General features: G+C 63.2%; 6 protein-coding genes across 6 annotated transcripts in view; 3 read left to right on the top strand and 3 right to left on the bottom strand.

Moving 5' to 3' along the window:
• Nucleotides 1-3,135, top strand: part of CHLRE_12g525827v5 (uncharacterized protein) — a 3,686-nt gene extending 551 nt beyond the window's left edge. Inside the window, exons 2-4 of the mRNA XM_043068460.1 lie at nt 504-778; nt 1,104-1,207; nt 1,939-3,135. Coding sequence (XP_042918555.1) covers nt 619-778; nt 1,104-1,207; nt 1,939-1,995 — 321 coding nt within the window. The 5' untranslated portion in view covers nt 504-618 and the 3' untranslated portion in view covers nt 1,996-3,135. The remainder of the gene's footprint in view (nt 1-503; nt 779-1,103; nt 1,208-1,938) is intronic.
• Nucleotides 3,136-3,141: 6 nt separating this feature from the next.
• CHLRE_12g525802v5 (uncharacterized protein) lies at nt 3,142-4,299 on the bottom strand. Its single transcript, XM_043068459.1, has one exon. The coding sequence runs from the start codon at nt 4,226-4,228 to the stop codon at nt 3,908-3,910; it is 321 nt and encodes a 106-aa protein (XP_042918554.1). The 5' UTR covers nt 4,229-4,299; the 3' UTR covers nt 3,142-3,907.
• A 48-nt stretch (nt 4,300-4,347) lies between these two features.
• Nucleotides 4,348-8,389, bottom strand: CHLRE_12g525776v5 (uncharacterized protein). Its single transcript, XM_043068458.1, has 10 exons — nt 8,123-8,389; nt 7,632-7,675; nt 7,261-7,330; nt 6,870-6,978; nt 6,610-6,757; nt 6,287-6,382; nt 5,726-6,052; nt 5,245-5,511; nt 4,696-4,943; nt 4,348-4,520 (listed from the first exon to the last, which is right to left on the bottom strand). Exons 1-9 carry the CDS (start codon nt 8,139-8,141, stop codon nt 4,707-4,709), a joined length of 1,317 nt encoding a protein of 438 aa, XP_042918553.1. The 5' UTR covers nt 8,142-8,389; the 3' UTR covers nt 4,348-4,520; nt 4,696-4,706.
• Nucleotides 8,390-8,489: 100 nt separating this feature from the next.
• Nucleotides 8,490-11,546, top strand: CHLRE_12g525750v5 (uncharacterized protein). The gene is made up of 4 exons (XM_043068457.1): nt 8,490-8,932; nt 9,210-9,563; nt 9,773-10,108; nt 10,284-11,546. The coding sequence occupies exons 1-4, from the start codon at nt 8,726-8,728 to the stop codon at nt 10,890-10,892; spliced, it is 1,506 nt and encodes a 501-aa protein (XP_042918552.1). The 5' UTR covers nt 8,490-8,725; the 3' UTR covers nt 10,893-11,546.
• Nucleotides 11,547-11,794: 248 nt separating this feature from the next.
• On the bottom strand, nt 11,795-14,949 carry CHLRE_12g525700v5 (uncharacterized protein). The gene is made up of 5 exons (XM_043068456.1): nt 14,402-14,949; nt 14,154-14,225; nt 13,795-13,903; nt 13,179-13,317; nt 11,795-13,025 (listed from the first exon to the last, which is right to left on the bottom strand). Exons 1-5 carry the CDS (start codon nt 14,772-14,774, stop codon nt 12,840-12,842), a joined length of 879 nt encoding a protein of 292 aa, XP_042918551.1. The 5' UTR covers nt 14,775-14,949; the 3' UTR covers nt 11,795-12,839.
• A 100-nt stretch (nt 14,950-15,049) lies between these two features.
• CHLRE_12g525650v5 (uncharacterized protein) lies at nt 15,050-18,474 on the top strand. Its single transcript, XM_043068455.1, has 5 exons — nt 15,050-15,206; nt 15,627-16,049; nt 16,375-16,950; nt 17,347-17,518; nt 17,733-18,474. Exons 1-5 carry the CDS (start codon nt 15,138-15,140, stop codon nt 17,903-17,905), a joined length of 1,413 nt encoding a protein of 470 aa, XP_042918550.1. The 5' UTR covers nt 15,050-15,137; the 3' UTR covers nt 17,906-18,474.
• Nucleotides 18,475-18,477: the final 3 nt, after the last annotated feature.

Genomic DNA, 18,477 nt, shown 5'->3' with positions numbered 1-18,477 from the left:
TGAACAGGTAGGCTGGTCAAGGCAGGCAGCGCTGCTGTGCGTAGAGCACTTTATTGCTGACCCACGCACCGGGCGCCCACCCTATCTACCTGCCTTTCGTGTCGCATATACTACTATGCTAGTGCGCATGCATGCGCGACGAGTGTGGGCCCCTGCTGCTGCAGCCGCCACGCACGGCGCAGGCGGCCGCCGGCTGCCGCTCGCACGCGCCGCCGCCCGCCCACCGCCGCCAGCAGCCCATCACAACCATCGGCCGTAGCGTACTGGCGTAAGGTGCGAGGTGGCGAGATGGCGAGGGGTAACGCGAAGGAGGCCGGTGATGGATGGATGTTGCGGGCTTCGCATGTTGAACGCACTGCATGCGTTGCCTCCGTGATGGATGCGTTCTGTGCGCACGTACGCATTGACTGCAACCCGCAACAGCCGCCATCATGCATTGGCCCCCACAACCCCTAAAACACCCTTGCACCGCCATTCCCCACGGCCACGCACGCACGATGCAGACGACCGTGCACCCGGCGCGGATGGACAGGGTGAAGACCCTGCGCGCCGCGGCGGCCAAGCTGCGGGCGGCGCCGTTGGATGCCGCCAATCAAGCAGGCGGCACGGCGGGCGTTCATGAACGCCAAGGACAAGGTGGCCCGTGTGATGATGGTGGTCGACACCATCTCCAATGAGAACACCCCTGAGGAGGTCCTTCACCTGCTCTCGACCAGCGAGGTGGCTCGGGCTGCGCAACCGTTCGCGACGCGGTCGCTAGCTAGCGTCCAGGCCGCAGGTGACACGCCAGCGGGCAGCACACACCATGAGAGCTCACCTGCAGCGCCGCGGCCAGGACGCTAGCGACCGCGTCGCGAACGGTGGTGGCCACCCGAGCCACCTCGCTGGTCGAGAGCAGGGCAAGGACCTCGTCCCTGCTGTTCTCATAGTTCTCATTGAAAATGGTGTCGACCACCACCATCAACGCGCCACCTTTTCCTTGGAGTTCAGTAAAAACGCCCCGCCGTACGTGCCGCCTGCTTGGCGGCATCCGACGGCGCTGCCTGCAGCTTGGCCGCCGCGGCGCGCAGGGTCTTCACCCTGTCCACCAGCGCCGGGTGCAGGACCTGCACCTGCACATGTGCGTGCGTGTGTGCGTGATATCCTGCACCCACCGGCGCTGCTGGTGGACAGGGTGAAGACCCTGCGCGCCGCGGCGGCCAAGCTGGTGAGAGGTAAGGAAGGGGGGGAGGGCGAGTTTCAACCTCAAGTAAGTCCAAAGGGGGCGCAGGAGCAAGGTGAATGCTAATGTAGCCATGTGGGTAGTGACCCGGCCCCTCCTTCCATTCAGGCCTAGTTCCGCCGGCACCCTTGCACCGCCATTCCCCACGGCTACGGTGAAGGCCCTGCACCCGCCCGGCGCTGGTGGACAGGGTTGAGACGCTGTGCGCGGCAGCGGCCAAGCTGCAGGCGGCGCCGTCGGATGTATGCCGCCAAGCAGTGCAAGCAGGCGGGCGTTCATGAACGCTACAGTGGCCCGTGTGATGATGGTGGTCGACACGCACGCACGCACGCACGCACGCACGCACGCACGCACGCACGCACACACGCACACACGCGCACACGCACACGCACACGCACACGCACACGCACACGCACACGCACACGCACACGCACACGCACACGCACACGCACACGCACACGCACACACACACACCGTGTAACACGCGCACTCACTGTGCGTATAATTTAGCATGTGCTCGTCAACTCACGACTCACACCCATTCCCTGCGTGCCCTTCCCCCGCCCGTCCTCACATGTGATGGACCTGCGCGCGCCCCTCCATGGTAAACGGGCACGAGGCCAACTAACGGCGCCGCCGCCGCAAGACAGCAATGCGGGTGGGCCTTGGGCCGCGACTCCCCGCTACCTGCCGCTTCCTGTGGTTAGCCTGCACAGCACAAACTGGCACAACGGCATGCCGAGGGTCGGCTCAGAAGTGCGCCCTGGGGGTAAGGGGGCAAGGTGGAGGCCCTGGTGCGTACTGGCAGACGGTGGGCGGCCAGTCGCCGGCCCGTGCAGGGTTCTGGGCGTAGGGGCGCAGCCCTCCTGGGCTCGGCGTATGGTAGGGTATGGTTTTTAGTGTACAGCATCATGCCATGCGACGCACACTGGTAGTTCTAACTGCCTTGAAGAGTTCCGGAACTGCTGGTACTACGGTAATCAAGATACCCAGGGGATGTGTGATGGGGCAGGTTGGCGAGGTCCCGTAGGGTGCAGCTGAAGATACCCGGGGGGATAATTGGTTTCCGCGATGGCGGTGACTAGGGCTGTGGTGACCTCCAATAATGTGAGAAGCAGAAGTCAGGCCAGGTCTGGCTGGACGAGGTTGAACGCGTGAAGCGAGGCGAACGCGGGGGCGCAACGACATGAAGCGGCGGGCAAATGGAATCGTCGTGCAGTGCACGACATTGTACAGCACACGGGGTGGAAGCAAAGGGGTAAGGGGGAATGCGTGGCTCAATGTGCGGGAGGGTGAGCTGGAGTACTCGCCCTGGAGAGGGCACCTAATAAGCGTTCGCGAGGCCTCCACACGGAGCGCAGCTGCTGCTGAATCTACCAGAGTCTGTGTGGTTCGCGCAGCACTGCACTCGGTTGCGTGCAAGCGCAGAGCTGAACCCAGCAGAGGGAGCATTATGGGTGGGCGGTGAGCATTGCGCTGAGCTGGAATGCAGCAAACCCGGCATCCTACCTCCTTGTCCAACCCCCAGCACTGGCCTCTCGTCACGCCGTCTCACGCGTGCTGCATGGCAGCGAGGAGGCTGGAGAATGCCTGTGCTGCGCGTGGAAGCAGTCTGGGAGTGGCGCGAGAAGCAGTGCCTTGGCAATAGCGCCGTTGCGGCGGATCGGCGGCGGTGGCGGCGAGCCGGCAGTGGCAGCTCAGGAGCGCGGTGGTGATGGGTGTGGGGGACTGGCGTATGTAGTCAGAGGGCGGCAGGTGTTACAGGTGTTAACTCATGACTGGCCACACTGACGCGTTCAGGCTGGACATGCTGTGTCCAACAAGTGCTGACATCGCAGCACAGTACACACTGGCTAGCTGCTAGCCTGATGGCACTAGGGTTGCAACTTGCAAAGGTTGGCGGAATGGCCGGGTCCGAAAGATGAAGCTACTTACAGTTGAGCTGTAACCATGAGGGCTTAAGACTGCCGGTACGTACCGCAAGCCGCTTCGGCTGAAGTCACGTCGCGCCGAGGCATGAAACTCATACGCAAGCCATGCCAACCGACCCGTTATTTGCTTCACAGTCCAACCACTGCCACACATGCCCACGCCCGCCATTCATCCAACGCCCCAGACCATGTCGTTGGTTAGTTTGCGGCACGGCATACAGCACCCCGTCAAGTGCTGCAGCTCAAGCAGGCAGTCCTACCCCGCAAGGCACGTACATGCACACTTCAATGCTATTGCAACAGGTACTACTTCATACCGGAAATGCAACATACACGTGCGTTCGACCGGTGTGGGCGGTACACGGATGTCCTACAACACACAAGTACATAGACTTTTGCCGACTATCCTGCTATAACCGGTCATTCGCACGCGAGAGCCAAAGTGAGCACCGCACAAACAACGCAAACGCAGACCTGGCCCACATGCGTCCACTGCCATTGGATGAAGGCTGAAAGCCCAACCGTCCCGTCAAGTGCAATACCCCTGCAGCTGCTGTGGGTGTATAACGTCCCCAATTGAGCCACTGTTCTCAATGCAAACCCAATGCCCTAGCGACGCACCACGGCCTGCCAGCTGTGCCATGCAACCATGCCGTGCAGGGGGAACCGCTGATGCCGTGCGTGCCCCACCGCCCCTGCCCCGTGCCATCGGAGCCATCTGCCACCCGTCGTCACCTTCGCAATAGCCACGTCACTACTCCGTCAGCCATCGGTGTGCCAGGATCTGGTCCGGAGTGGGGCGTGCGGCGGGGTTCTCCGCCACCATCCACTCGATCAGTTCTTTGAGCGCGGGCGGCGTGCGGCGGGGCAGGTCGCGCTCATACTCCAGGTAGGCCTGGGTCCCGCCCGCCTGGCCGTGCAGCCCGGCGGCGTCCGCCAGCACCAGCCCCATGGAGGCCACGTCAGCGGCCCGGGTGATGGGGTGCTTCAGCTCCAGGCCCTCCAGCTGGCAGTACGTCTCCCACGCCCAGAAGCCGCGGGTGCGTGCCGCCCTGGGCGCGCGCGACGCGGCCATTGCTGTCGGTCTTGACTGCCAGGTTGAAGTCGCACACGCGGAAGACCTTGCTGCCATCAGGCGCGATGTCGTATAGCAGGTTGGCGGGCTTCAGGTCGAAGTGCATGTAGCCGCGAGCGTTCAGGTGCTTGATGAAGGGCGCCATGGCACGCAGCATGCCCTTCAGGTCAGCCTCATCCATGAGCGTGTTGCCGGGGTACGGCAGCATCTCAAACTTGTCCTTGTTCTTGCCGGTGCGCCGGCGCTCGGGCGCGTTGTCAATGCGATCAAAGTGCTCCTTGGCCAGCGCGTTCTGCATGAACAAAGCAGATGGGGACCAGTCTGTCAGGAGCTGAAAGATTGAGAGGCACGGATGGGCAGGTTAGGGGAGAGGAGCCGCAGTCAAGCAATTACAATTCGCATACGGAGCATGCGCCAACCAGGCGCCGTCACCGCGCCCGCCCCGCGCCTCATAGCCCAGCACCCACCAGCAGGTTCTCTACGGAGCCGCCCTCCGCATAGCCAGCCCTGCCAGCTCCTGGTTCAGTATGCGGCGTAGTGCGGCCACAGCGCCCTTGGTCTCACACGCGTGCAGGGTCTTGCGTGCGGCCTTGATGGTGGTGCCGTCAGGCAGGGTGATGATCACCATTTCCACGTGGCCGAATGCGCCCTTGCCCAGCTCGCGCTCGGGGATACAGAGCGGAAGGCCGTGCTGCTTCATGAAGGCCTTGACCTTCTGTGGCGGTATAAGTGCGCGAGGCGGGAGTGAGTGTACGCACGGGCAGATGGCTTGAGCCGGGTCAGGCAGGCACGCCAAACCGAGTTGTGGAGGATGCACGAAGCAATTTGCGTGTACGGTGTGCGTATACATGTGTATGTGCGTGTGGAAGGGGGGCTGCACGGGGGTCGTGCGGGTGTTCTAGTATGCGCAAAACACCCGCACCACCTCGTCGTGCAACATGCGTGTTTGGAAAGACATGAGAACGGGTTTGGCACGGTGTCTGTACGTGTGACGCGTATGTATGCGTGTGTCTCACCTGGTCGTCCATGCAGGCCTCGTCCTCTAGCTTTACAGTGCCTGGTGACCGTGCCCCCTTGGAGGCGTTAGGGCAAACATGACCGCTGTTGGTGCTGGCGTCGGTAGTGGTGGTGCTGCTGCTGTCCTTACGGACGACGGCGGAAAGGGCGCCATCGCTGGCGCTACCGAGTGCAGTGTCGCCAAAGCCGGCGGATGAGCCGCTGCCCGTGCATACGTCGGAGCGGTCCGAGCTGGACTCCAGCTTGGGGGCCAGCGCGGCGGCGACCTGCATGCTAGGAGAGGGAAGGAGGACAAGGTGAGCAAGTAAGATACTGGAGAGGTGTTCCCGACCATTTTGAGGAAAGGTGGTGAGCGGAATAATGGCAATCATAAGGGGCGCGGCACAGGGCACTGGGCGTGTGGGCGTTGCGGGTACCGGTAGGTGGGTCAGCGACCCCGTGACTGCTCGGCCGCTTTCATCCCGTACACACAGGTCTCACCTGAAGCGGGTTCGTATGCATGGGCAGTGTGTGCTCAGAAGCCGAAGCATGCAGCGAGCTGGCGGCTGCAGGGGCTGGGCGTGGCTTCCGCCGTGACATCCTCACACCGCGCGACTGCGCTGCTGACGCGGCTGCGACGCCCGCGGCCGGGGGCTGGGTCCGCCGGCGGCGCCGGCTGTATGTGCCGCTGCCGCCGATGCCGCTGATGGCGCCCCTCCGCTGCCTCTTGGCTGCGGCGGTGCAGCAGTCCGTCTGTGGCACTGGTGCTGGAGCCCAGACACATTGCATTGACAACGCAAGCGATGGCGTACACGTCAATGTCGAGATCTGAGGTAGGGTCATAGGACACAGAAGCGTGTTGTGTGGGGCAGGTTCAATAGCATGTAGGCTGGACACAGCCCACAGATCGAGTGCCGATGAAGCTGTACGCGTGCTCTGCTGATATCCCCGCTACGCCCTGCGGCGTCCTGACCATGTTGCCATTTGTCCACGCCGGCCTGAGGAGCCGTCCCACATTCCGCCCAGTCCAGTCCCACCCACGCCTCGCAGCCTTGCGCTCACCTCGGCCACATCGCGCGGTTGCAAGTGCGGGCGGGCCGCCGGCGCGTCCTGGTCGGCCAGGTTGCCGCGAGCCGGATGACCTCGCGCGCCCAGCGGCTGCAGTCCAGCGTGTCGGAGGCAAGGCAAGGTTGCTGCAGGGCTGCGCCGCAACCAGCGGCGCGGTCAGGGGGCCGCCACGCTGGTAGGCGGCTGTACAGAGAACACATGGCCATTCCGCGTCTGTCAGAATCGCTCCGCCCATCTTCAGCGGGTCCGCGCCGGTACGGTCTGCCAATACATATGTGCCGTATGCAAGGTGTTCACAAACACCGTTGTGTACCCACCACATGACCACACTGCACCGCGCCACGGCTTTGCTGTGCTGACGCGAAGGCAAAGAAGGTATCACAGGTCAGCAGGCCTTCCCACCGCAGCGAACGCTCGTCCACTTTGCAACGTGTTGCAACTGCGTCGCGGCCAGAGTGGGCGTGCCTGGGCGGTCGCAACGAGGGGAATACGCTCCCTCCCACCCACCCTCTCGACCACACTACGCCACCAGCCCACCACCCTGACTCACTAAACTCCCGGCCCTCCCCGGCCGCACCTGAGGTCGTGCGGCTTGGCCTGGAAGCGCAGTACTGTTGGCGTGTCGCACTCGCCGCGGTGCAGCATCTCCCACTGCGCTACCCGCTGCCACGTCGCCTCGTTCATGCCTGCCTGCAACAAGCGGCCGTGGTTCTGCGAGGCACTGGGTCATGATGGCGAGGGTGGACCAGCTAGGCGTCGCACAGGAACCTGTCAGCATCAAGACGGGAGGCTTTCCCGCACTTCCGTAGGCAATTCCCCATCCCCAACGCCGTGCGTGCAGCCCGCCCCACATCTCACCGGCTTCCGCTGTCGAACGTCCTCCTGCTGCGCCTTCCCTCCTTCAGGCCTGTCGGCCGCCCTACAGGCACCTCCTCCTGCACCCGCCGCCCGTTCCCGTCTGCCCGCACCCTCGCTGCTTGATGGGCACCTCCACGCCCATCCGCGCAGCTGCTGCTGCTCCTCCTCCTGCCGCAGCTCCTTAGCACACGCGGCATCGTAGGGGAAGGGGACAAGCGCTGTTGTGCAGGACTGGTCAGCAGGTGCGGACATGCCGACCCGTGTCCGACAACTCCTAGTACCGCCGTCCGCGCCATGTGGTGTGCGCGTCGACTCCTTCCCCAAAGCTGCGCTGCCCTGCAACCCTCCTGCGCGCCCTCCAGCCCGCTCGTGCCCCACCCCTACACCGCAATGCAGCACACCGCTCCCAGTCGTACACCGCACAGCTCGGCACGCTCCGCCCCAGCTCCTGTCCCCTTGCCATGCCCCCGAGGACACTCACCAGACGCAGGTTTGCGGTGGACACGCGCACATTGCCGGCGCCATCTGCCCCGAAAGGCGAGGCTTTGCGCCAGTGGCTGCCACTGCAAACACGCCCACACGCCCACACGGCACCTGGCCCAGAGTGCTAGTCAAGCATGACGCGGCCGCAGCCCGTCTGCTTCCCCGGTGCAAGCCTGGGCCGGTCCAAGGCACATACCTCCACCAAAGCAGGCGGGCACAGGCTCCGTGCACAGCTGGTGAGGGACCTGCGCAACAGACTGGGCTGCCGGCATACAGCTCGTTACTTGCCTTAACCCCGAAGTCTCGGACTACATGGGCTCGCCCGCAGTACGACCTGCACCAGCCCAACTCCTTCCGCGCCGCCCTTAGCGAGCCCCTCACGTTACATTGAGCGCCAGGCCCAGCTAGCCTGCAAGCAGTGTTGAGCAAAAGGCTGGCAGCGGTGTTCCGCACCCCGTACCCCCCTCCCCCCCCCTCCCCCTGACGCACCCGCCAAGCCCAACGCCATGGCTGCCTTCCAAGCCACCAGACACCACGTCTTGACCCAAAGTACTGCAACTAAAGAGGCGCAGGACAGGCCCAAGCCAAGGCGGAGGTGATTCTCGACACTGGCTGTTGGCCTGTTCCATATGTCCACCAGTTACCTTATCATTGTCAAACCAGGTATAATGAAGCGTTGGCAGTGACTGACCTGCTTACAGGTCGACGCGCTGGTAGCATTGTGTTTGTGGGGTCCTGTGCGTACATCGCAGGAGGACATGGTAATGCTGCATGTATGAGCTAACGATACCGTGCCCTGCGCCTTCAGGCGGCCGTCTCCGGACCTCGGTGCCGTTTAAAATTGTCTGAGTTGGACTCCCTGAATCGTTAACCGAGGTTCTCAGGCTGAGGCAAAAGATGACAGAGTTAGATACATTACAATATGATCGAGCGGGACACAGGCCACGGCATTTGGGACCCGCCTGTGAACATGCACGACACACTACTGGTCACTGACTTGCCGACCTACAAAATCGCGCGCACAGGTGCTTGTTGTTAAGCTAGCCCTGCATTAAAAGCTTACTCCATACATTGCACCCTCTCTGCTGCAAGATGAACACCACCAGCTTCTTTAAGGGCCCAGCCGTGAAAGCCGCGTGCATCGCTATCCTGGCGGGCACCGCCACGTTCGTGCTCGCTCGGCGAGGAGGCTTGCTACGGATCCTTCGCCGCAAAAGCGATTGTAAACCCAAGGACAAGTCATGCAGCGCGAAAAGCGGTATCGCGACTGTTTCATCTTCGCCCAACGACGCGGCCGCGGTGAGCACGCAAGGATTCTCGCTGATAGCAGGCTAGTCGCGTGCATGTTCTGTTGCATAGCACATTCACATGTCGCTAGAAGTCAACATGTTCGACGGTTTGACCGTCCAGCAATTACCCAGGACGCCCCGCTCGCCTCCCCTGGTGCACACAGCGTCCACTACCGCGCACCCCGTTGCTCCTTTGCCTTTTTTCCCACTTTCCCACCTCACCCATTTCGACCTGGACATCGACACGGCCCTTTATTCCTCAACTCTCACCCCCTTGCCCTCACCAGGTGCCTTCGCGCGATGACCTGCAGCCGACGAAGGCCGCCGATGAGGCCGCTGACGCCACCTCCAGCAGCGGCGGTCCCAGCAGCCCTAGCGGCGAGCTCGCTCTGGCCGCCGTCAACGACAAGTCCAGCTCGGGCCCCTCCGACGCCTCCACGGGCGGCTGCGCCTCCTCCGCCAGCTCTGGCAACACGGCGGCCGGCAGCCTCAGCGGCACGGGCCTCTCCGCCTTCCGTGGGGACAACGCCGCGTGCAGCGCCACCACCGCTGACACCATCGCCACTGCTTTCCCCAACAATGCCAAGGAGGCACAGGTGGAAACCGTGGAGCGCACAGAGGCGTCCTGCATGAGTGACGAGGTGAGGCGCATACATACCGGTGCACGCGCGCACGCACATTGCTATGCAGGGCGCGCCGGGTGTACCGTAGTGGATAGATGTTTCTGACTTGCCGTGCAACCGGCCCCCACGCACACTTGCCTTGGTCAACCCCCTTCGCGCTGGCTGACATGCCTTTCTCGCTCACCAGGCTCACTGTTGCCCGTTCAATGCCGCCTCCTTTTCCACAGGAGGTCAAGGCCTTCATCAAGCAGCACGGTCTTACGCTCTGCATCCCCGAGCGCGAGCTGGGCAAGGGCGCATTCGGCCACGTGGAAATGGTGATCATCACCCTGCCTGACGGCACCACCGTCAAGGCCGCACGCAAGACCCTGCACGCGTGTGAGACCAAGGGCGCTGTGGCTGCACTACGCCGCATACTGAACCAGGAGCTGGCAGGGCTGGCTGCTGCCGCGGGCTGCGAGCACGCGGTGCAGTGCCTGGGCTACCGGCTGCCGACTGATGACGACGAGCGGGCGGAGCTGCTGCTGAGCTGTGCGGAGGGCGGCTCCGTAGAGAACCTGCTGGTGGGTGCTGGGCTATGAGGCGCGGGGCGGGTGCGGTGACGGCGCCTGGTTGGCGCATGCTCTGTACGGGGATTGTGGTTGCTTGACTGCGGCTCCTCTCCCCTAACCTGCCCATCCGTGCCTCTCAATCTTTCAGCTCCTGACAGACTGGTCCCCATATGCTTTTTTCATACAGAACGCGCTGGCCAAGGAGCACTTTGATCGCATTGACAACGCGCCCGAGCGCCGGCGCACCGGCAAGAACAAGGACAAGTATGAGATGCTGCCGTACCCCGGCAACACGCTCATGGATGAGGCTGACCTGAAGGGCATGCTGCGTGCCATGGCGCTCTTCATCAAGCACCTGAACGCTCGCGGCTACATGCACTTCGACCTGAAGCCCGCCAACCTGCTATACGACATCGCGCCTGATGGCAGCAAGGTCTTCCGCGTGTGCGACTTCAACCTGGCAGTCAAGACCGACAGCAATGGCCGCGTCGCGCGCGCCCAGGGCGGCACCCGCGGCTTCTGGGCGTGGGAGACGTACTGCCAGCTGGAGGGCCTGGAGGTGAAGCACCCCATCACCCGGGCCGCTGACGTGGCCTCCATGGGGCTGGTGCTGGCGGACGCCGCCGGGCTGCACTGCCTGGGGGGCGGGACCCAGGCCTACCTGGAGTACCTGCGCGACCTGCCCCGCCGCACGCCGCCCGCGCTCAAGGAACTGATCGAGTGGATGGTGGCGGAGGACCCCGCCGCACGCCCCACTCCGGACCAGATCCTGGCGCACCGGTGGCTGACGGGGTAGTGACGTGGCTATTGCGAAGGTGACGGGTGGCAAGTAGCTGTGATGAGACGGGGGGCAAGGGCTGTGGGGCATGCACGGCATCAGGAGTTGCCCCTCAACGGCATGGTTGCATGATGGCACAGCTGGCAGGCCGTGGTGCGTCGCTAGGGCATTGCGTTTGCATTGAGAACAGTGGGCTCAATTGGGGACGCCATGCATACACAGCAGCTGCAGGGGTGTTGCTCTTGACAGTACGGTTGGGCTTTCAGCCTTCATTGAATGGCATTGGACGCATGTGCACCGGTCCGCGCTTGCGTTGTTTGTGCGGTGTTAACTTTGGCTCTCGCATGTGGGGACAGGTTGAACGCACATGTTGCATTTCCGGTATGAAGTAACACCTGTTGCATTAGCATTGAACTGTGCATGTACGTACGTTGCGGGGTAGGACTGCCTGCTTGAGCTGTAGCACTTGATGTGGTGCTGTGTGCGGTGCCGCAAAGTAACCAACGACATGGTCTGGGGGTGTTGGATGAATGGGTCGGTTGGCAGCATGGCATGCACATGAGTTTCATGCCTTGGCGCGACGTGCTTTAACCGAAGCGGCTTGCGGTGTGTACCAGTAGCCGCAAGCCCTCACGGTTTCACCCACTTCACCACTTGTAAGGAGCTGCATCGCTCGGACCTAGCCATACAGCCCATTCTTCTGATTCTTGGTGTGAACATGTATGGGGCGGGGGAGGGGGTGGGTAGATACCAGCCCAAACTAAACCAAACCCAATGCAACAGAGGGATTGGGTTGGGTTCGAAGTTTCTGAAGCGGATAGTGGGGTGGTTGGCATGGCTTGCGTATGAGTCTCATGCATGCCTTGGCGCGACGTGACTTCAGTCTTCAGCCGAAGCGGCTTGCGGTACGAACCGGCAGTTTTAAGCCCTCATGGTTTCAACGCAAGTGTAAGCAGCTTCATCTTTCGGACCCGGCCATTCCGCCCATCTTTGCAACCTAGCGCCATCAGGCTAGCGGCTAGCCAGTGTGTACTGTGCTGCGATATCAGCACTTGTTGGACACAGCATTGTCCAGCCTGAACGCGTCAGCGAGGCCAGTGATGAGTTGCCACCTAGCGCCCTCTGACGCCAGTCCCCCACACCCCGCACCACCGCGCTCCTGAGCTGCCACTGCCGGCTTGCCGCCACCGCAGCCGATCTGCAGCAACGGCGCTATTGTCAAGGCACTGCTTCTCGCACCACTGCTCCTGCTTCTGCTCCTCTCCGTCAGCCTCTCCTGTCCACACTCTAAGGAGCACGTCACTAAATCCAAAACTTCACACCGGCACGTCCGCCGGCACTGGCACCACGTAATCACCAGTAGACAATCAGTTGGCAACCCCCACTAGGCACAAGGTGCGCAACACACACGGTTATCAGCACGTTAGCATACGCGGTCATCACACGGGCGCATTCACTGCTCTGGCCGCCCACACCCACACTCAAATGTCACATGCGCGGCATAACACACGGTAGCCGAGTCCGCAAACATACACACGCGACTGGTCTATCAACAGGGGTCGGGCATAGCATCCGTTATGTCAATGCTGCCCCTGACCCGACAAGTGTTCCCCGGTCACGGGAAAGGGAGCTGAGCCCCTCCACACCCTGACCCCCAAAGGCTTCTACATGCGCCTGTCCACGGAACAATCATCTTGTGCATTCAACTAGCCCACCTCCAGCCCTCCAGACCTGGTCCTGTCCACTTAATTAGCTTACCTCCAGCCCTCCAGACCTGGTCCACCCCGCCAGCATTCCCTAACCCAGTCCTTCTATCCTACCCCAGCGACTGCTCCTGCTTGCACTCAGCCGTCCCTGCTGGAACCACTGCCTGGCCCAGCTCTTGGGCCGGACATTACAATGCCATAAAACTCGCCCTCTCATCCTCAGCACTCTACACATACAGCACGCCCAACACCGCTGCGCTCACGAGCTGCCGCTGGCCGCTTGCTGGCCGCCCGCCGCCGCCGCTGCCTGCGCCACTGCGCCTGCCTGTCCCGTGATGGGGCAGGGCAGCCCCCACTCAGCGAACTTGAGGTAGATGTTCATCTTGACGCGGTCCAGGGCGGCCTCCACGCTGTCCACCGCTGGGCGAGCCACGATCTCAAAAGCCTAAAGCGGGGCGGCGGGACAGGTGCGGTGGAGGAACATGTGCGGTGCGGAGCGGAGCGGTGGCTTAGAGGTCTGGGGTATGAGACGGCAGGTCTGCTCTCGCGCCCCTGCCCGCCCGCTCCTGCTTCCAGTGTCGGTGCCGTTCCTCCTCACCTGTGGTGTGCCGGCCTTGTCGTCAAAGAAGTAGAAGTCGATGATGTAGCGCACCTCCTTGCCGCAGCGGTCAATCACCCAATCGTGCCGGTCGAAGGGTGCGGGGCCGCCCAGCATGTGCCGCACCCAGGCCAGTGGGCTGTGTGGAGGGAGGGGAGGGATTGCGAGGTCAGGGCAGTGTATGAGTGTGAGGCGGGGGTGGGTGGGGGTGGTCGTTCATTGGATTGTCCCGTGTCCATCGAAACAGGTCCATACTGTCCAGGAATGCAGGGAGAGGAGGGTCATTAGAATCAAAGGCAAAGCCAAAACCACTTTGCCAAAGCAACTGGGTTGTGTCAACTCCGATGCAGGAAGGGCCATGTCAACGGCAGCAGGTTCCCCCAGCTCCAGCCGCCCACATCTTCCTACCGGTAGCTGCCGACTCCTACTGCGGCCCCGCACCCTGCAGCCCCTCCTGACCAACAGGTCACCCTTGCTCATAGCAGCTGATGCTGCAAGCCAATACGGTAAACGCAAAACCCACGCCTTTACCTCACCCCACCACCACCACCACCACCACCACCACCGTCACTTGATTCCGCCTCCAGGCCCCCCCCCAGCCCCTCACCAGCCGCACCTGAGGTCGTGCGGCTTGCCCTGGAAGCGCAGAAGCGTGGGCGTGTCGCACTCGCCGCGGTGCAACATCTCCCACTGCGCCACCCGCTGCCACGTTGCCTCGTTCATGCCTGTGTGCAGCAAGCAGCCGTGTTGAGAATACCACAGACCTACAGCAAAATTAGGTCGAGAGACATTCCCATACTTCCGGATACTTTCCCTAGCAACGCCAAGAAGGGAGGCTTCCCCGCACTTCCGTTGGCCAATCCTCCAAGCCATTCCCCAAGTTGACGCCTGACCGGACAACGTCCCGGCCTGTGGGCCGGCTCTGCCCGAACCCGCCCACTGCAGTGCGACGCGTGAGTGCGACGGCGCACTCACTGTTGTGCGCCGCAATGAAGCCGTCCATGTCATCCTCCGTCACGTCATCGCCCTTGCCCTTGCGTTTGAGTGCTGTGTTGAGGGGGTCAGCAATGGGGAAAACTGAGTGGCGTCCGGGTTCGCCACAGGCACACTGATGGCACAGCAGCCCGTGCTCCCGGTGTGGCCCCAGTCGAGGCGTGTTGTATTTAGCAGCTACCAACGTCTACACCAGCCTTTCCTAGGTGCCTTCTTGCCAGGGCCCTCACCGTTGAAGACCATCTGTGGCGAGGGGAAGAGCCACGTGCTTTCCGTGCCGCCCTTCGGGATGTTGGATGCAACACGTTCCGTCGACAGCGGCTTACGTTGCCCTGGGCAGGGCAGCTGGTTCGGCTCCAGCGGCATGTTGTTCTTTGGGTCTAATACGTCGGCACCCGTAATAGACGCGAGCGGGCTGGGCTTCGCCTGGCTGTTGGGGTCGTTGATGCGCTGACCATACACGTTGTAAACCGCTGGGTTCTTGTACTTCGGGTTTACTGGACACGAAGATGGTGGTTCAGCACCCGCTGCAGCTGCAGCCTCTGCGCACGGCGCTGCTGATGTCGCGGGCGGCGGGGCAGAGGCGCTTTGCTGGTTACCCATCGTGACTAAGACCCCTGTGACTCCTAAAAAAAGACGCGGTGCCGTCAAAGGCCACGGAAAGGGCCGACCGAAGCAAAATCAGAAGGTGTTGCGACTCAATTATTACACACGCGTAATGAGCGCTATATACACATAACCTTCCCTTGGTGTCAATGCGTTTGAAGCTTGCAACGTGGGCACAGCGAGCCGAAACAGAGAAATCCACGCGATTGATGAGCGAACCTTCCTTTTCTTCCCAGGCCTCGCTCTCGAAAATCCATGTAGTGCTGGATACAGCACACAGTTACTCGAGTAATCATGAGGTCACTAGCTCAAACGCAGACGCAAGCAGCGTGCTCGACTTCCGGACGCAGCTCCGGACCGATGAGGAGCCTGGCGCGTTTGGTCACCAAGCGGCACCAGTGGATGACGCACCATCGTACAGCTGCCGCAGTAAGACAGTCAGGGAATGGCCCGAACGTGGGAGAATTTTCCGGCTCCTCGCTCAGCCCCACCCTTTGCAGCGGAAAGCGACTGCCCCAGAACCAAAGACATTATCATGAGCGTTTTGACGATTCAGGGCTTGGGAAATTGCATTGGCCTGCGAGCCTGGGGGCTAGAAGCTGGTGCGCTTGGGCTGCCCTTGGCTATCCGTCAGAAATGCGACACTGCGATTATAAACAATCCCAGCTCGGGCGGACGGTGCCCAAGGTCCTCGACCCAAATGCGAGGGGGCGGACCGCCGTGGCGCACCGCACTCCCCTCGCTAGCTCCTCAGCCTCGCCTTGCCACGCCGAGCTCACATCCATCCACCACTTTCCTCCCTCCCCCTCCCCTAACCCCATCCCGTGCTCCTTTCCCCCTTCCAACCAGGCCACCGACGTGGCCGCGCCCGCGCCCGGCGCCGCAGCCGCCCACCACGACGACCGCGCCCCCCTCCCAGCGCCCGCCTCGCTCCAGCTGGGCGCGCCCCTGCGCAGCCAGTTCCCCATCCTTGACCAGACGGTCAACGGCCATCCCCTGGTCTACCTGGACAACGCCGCCACCAGCCAGAAGCCGCACGCCGTGCTGCGCGCGCTGTCGGACTGCTACCAGGAGTACAACGCCAATGTGCACCGCGGCGTGCACGCGCTGTCGGCGCGCGCCACGCAGGAGTACGAGGACGCGCGGGCCAAGGTGGCGGCGCTGATCGGCGCGCGCAACAGCCGCGAAGTGGTGATCACGCGCAACGCTACGGAGGCGATCAACCTGGTGGCCAACACCTGGGGGCTGCAGAACATCAAGCCCGGAGACGAGGTGGGTGGGGGAGCAGGTCGGGCTGGGGTGGAAGACGGGGAGGGTGTGGGGGCGGGGGTGTCGCTGCGAGACCCAAAGAGGTGCACGCATGTGGTCTGGGCTGGGGTGGGGTGGGGTGGGGTGAATGGCGGGTGCGGGGGGGGGTGACCAACAAGAATGGAGCTGGTGTGTTGACACAGGGGGATTATGGATACCAGCCAGGGAAACACCTTGCCTCTTCGAGAACTCCATTGCACAACCTTTCCGCTCACCTGACACCCCAGCGGCCCTCCCCTCCCTCCTGGCCCCCAACCCCACCCTCCTCCTCGCCCCCTCCCTCCCCCAGATCATCCTGTCTGTGGCCGAGCACCACGCCAACCTGGTGCCCTGGCAGCTGCTGGCGGCGCGCACCGGCGCCGTGCTGCGCCACGTGCGCCTCACGCCCGACCGCACGCAGCTGGACATGAACCACTTCCGCACCCTGTTGTCGCCGCGCACCCGCCTCATCTCGCTGGTGCACGTGTCCAACGTGCTGGGCTGCGTGCTGGACGCCGCCTACGTGGCGGAGCAGGCGCGGGCCGTGGGCGCTCGCCTGCTGCTCGACTGCTGCCAGTCCGTGCCGCACTCCAGCCTGGACGTGACCACCCTGGGCGCAGACTGGATCGTGGCCTCCAGCCACAAGTTCTGCGGCCCCTCCGGCGTGGGCTTCCTGTGGGGCTCCTACGAGCTGCTGGAGGAGATGGGGCCGTGGATGGGCGGCGGCGAGATGATCCAGGATGTGTTCCTGGACCACAGCACGTACGCGCCGCCGCCGGCGCGGTTCGAGGCGGGCACGCCCGCCATCGCGGAGACCATCGGCATGGGCGCGGCGGCGGAGTGGCTGCGGGAGCTGGGCATGGGCCGCGTGCACGACTACGAGCAGGTGCGTGTGGAGCGGGGCGTGTTGGGGGGGTTACATTCATGATTAATCAAGAAGTGAAGGGGGGGAAGGGCGTGGAGTGGGGCGTGCAGTGGGGAGTGGAGTGGGGCGTGGAGTGGGGCGTGGAGTGAGCGGGCGGCATACAGGTGCTGGGCTGGGTTGGGCTTATCTTGGAGGTGTTCATGGCGGTGGGGTTGGATGGGCTCCTCGGCTGCTGGGCGTGTACGACGTCGTTGCCGGCGCATGTGACATGGTGTGGGCCCTTAAAGTGGCGCCGGCAGTCGTGTTCGTGGTGGTGTTCGTGATCCGGGTCCTGATGCTGCGACACCCGGCAAGTAACGCGTGTTTCACGGCCTGCCGCCCCCTTGTTGATTGATGTGTGCGCACTTGGACCCGCAGGAGATTGGCACCTACCTGTGGGAGCGCCTCACCTCGCTATCGCCGCGCATCACAGCCTACGGCCCGGCGCCCGGCGACCCGCGCTCGGGCGGCCGCGGGCGGGCGAGCCTGGTGGCTTTCAATGTGGAGGGTCTGCACGCCACCGACGTGTCCACACTGCTGGACCACGCGGGTGCGCGGGAGGGAAACGGGGGCTGTTGAAGAAGCTGGCCAGGGCGGCCGGAAACGCACATGGAGCACGAACGGATGGACTCATGGGAGCATGCTGGCGTCGACCGAGTTGATGGCTGTGGAAAGGGGAAGGGGAAGGGGAGTGGGAGGGAGCACGTTTGTCAGCTCCGCCTCTTAACGTTGCTCGGTTCCTGCTCTGCTCCTCCGCCTCGCAGGCGTGGCGGTGCGCAGCGGCCACCACTGCGCACAGCCCCTGCATCGGGAGCTGGGTGTGCCCGCCAGCGCGCGCGCCTCGGCCTACATCTACAACACGGCGGCGGAGGTGGATGCCTTCGTGGCCGCACTCAAGGACACCATCCAGTTCTTTGACGACGTGCACGGCGCATAACGGCGGGCGGGATGGGTGGATGCGTGCCGGGGCCCAGTGCCGGTGCCCCGTGGTGCTGGCGTCAGGGGAGCTGCAGCAGCGGGGCCTGGGTGATGAGGTTGGGGAGGGGCGGAGGAGTGGATGAGCAGGGATGCAGGCATGCTGATGAGCAGGGCGCTGCGCCATTAGGTCCGCACATCACTGGAGTGTGCGGAGGCACGCGGAGCATGTGCATGCAGCGCGCCCGTACACGGGTCAGGCGTAGAGCATGGAGAGGAAGTAATGAATGAGAGTGTGGGGGTGCGGCAACCATGGGGTGCAGGAGTGGATTGCAGGAGCGGTGGATTGCAGCTAGCGTTTGGGCGCGGGCTGCGCGGTGGGGCATGCAGTGGCGCAAGTTTGAGGTGGTGTCGTCGATGTCCGGTGCATTGCCGGCTGGAGAACAGGAGCGTGTGCATGACGGCATTGATTGATGGGGCGGTGGGCATTGGGGCATTTCCCTGGATACGGGTGGTCTTCTGACTCGTCTGATGTTGGGATCTGGGCCACGTTGTGCATGCCTGAGTGATCCAGTGTAAAGCAGCATGGACCCA

This window comes from Chlamydomonas reinhardtii, chromosome 12, assembly GCF_000002595.2.
Source record: "Chlamydomonas reinhardtii strain CC-503 cw92 mt+ chromosome 12, whole genome shotgun sequence".
Classification (NCBI taxonomy): Eukaryota; Viridiplantae; Chlorophyta; class Chlorophyceae; order Chlamydomonadales; family Chlamydomonadaceae; genus Chlamydomonas; species Chlamydomonas reinhardtii.
This window is presented reverse-complemented; position numbering and strand designations above follow the sequence as displayed.

Excerpts from the sequence above, each read along its gene's own strand:
- CHLRE_12g525650v5 (XM_043068455.1), top strand. The coding sequence starts at position 15,138 with ATGAGGAGCCTGGCGCGTTTGGTCACCAAGCGGCACCAGTGGATGACG. Across the intron at positions 16,050-16,374 it reads ACATCAAGCCCGGAGACGAG|ATCATCCTGTCTGTGGCCGA; the intron begins GTGGGTGGGGGA and ends TCCCTCCCCCAG. Across the intron at positions 16,951-17,346 it reads GCGTGCACGACTACGAGCAG|GAGATTGGCACCTACCTGTG; the intron begins GTGCGTGTGGAG and ends TTGGACCCGCAG.
- CHLRE_12g525802v5 (XM_043068459.1), bottom strand. The coding sequence starts at position 4,228 with ATGGCCGCGTCGCGCGCGCCCAGGGCGGCACGCACCCGCGGCTTCTGG.
- CHLRE_12g525776v5 (XM_043068458.1), bottom strand. Across the intron at positions 6,979-7,260 it reads GTGCCCATCAAGCAGCGAGG|GCATGAACGAGGCGACGTGG; the intron begins GTGCGGGCAGAC and ends TGTTGCAGGCAG. Across the intron at positions 6,758-6,869 it reads GCCAAGCCGCACGACCTCAG|GCACGCCCACTCTGGCCGCG; the intron begins GTGCGGCCGGGG and ends GCGACCGCCCAG.
- CHLRE_12g525750v5 (XM_043068457.1), top strand. The coding sequence starts at position 8,726 with ATGAACACCACCAGCTTCTTTAAGGGCCCAGCCGTGAAAGCCGCGTGC. Across the intron at positions 8,933-9,209 it reads CGCCCAACGACGCGGCCGCG|GTGCCTTCGCGCGATGACCT; the intron begins GTGAGCACGCAA and ends TGCCCTCACCAG. Across the intron at positions 9,564-9,772 it reads CGTCCTGCATGAGTGACGAG|GAGGTCAAGGCCTTCATCAA; the intron begins GTGAGGCGCATA and ends CCTTTTCCACAG.
- CHLRE_12g525700v5 (XM_043068456.1), bottom strand. The coding sequence starts at position 14,774 with ATGGGTAACCAGCAAAGCGCCTCTGCCCCGCCGCCCGCGACATCAGCA. Across the intron at positions 14,226-14,401 it reads GCCACAGATGGTCTTCAACG|CACTCAAACGCAAGGGCAAG; the intron begins GTGAGGGCCCTG and ends CCCTCAACACAG. Across the intron at positions 13,318-13,794 it reads GGCAAGCCGCACGACCTCAG|CCCACTGGCCTGGGTGCGGC; the intron begins GTGCGGCTGGTG and ends CCCTCCACACAG.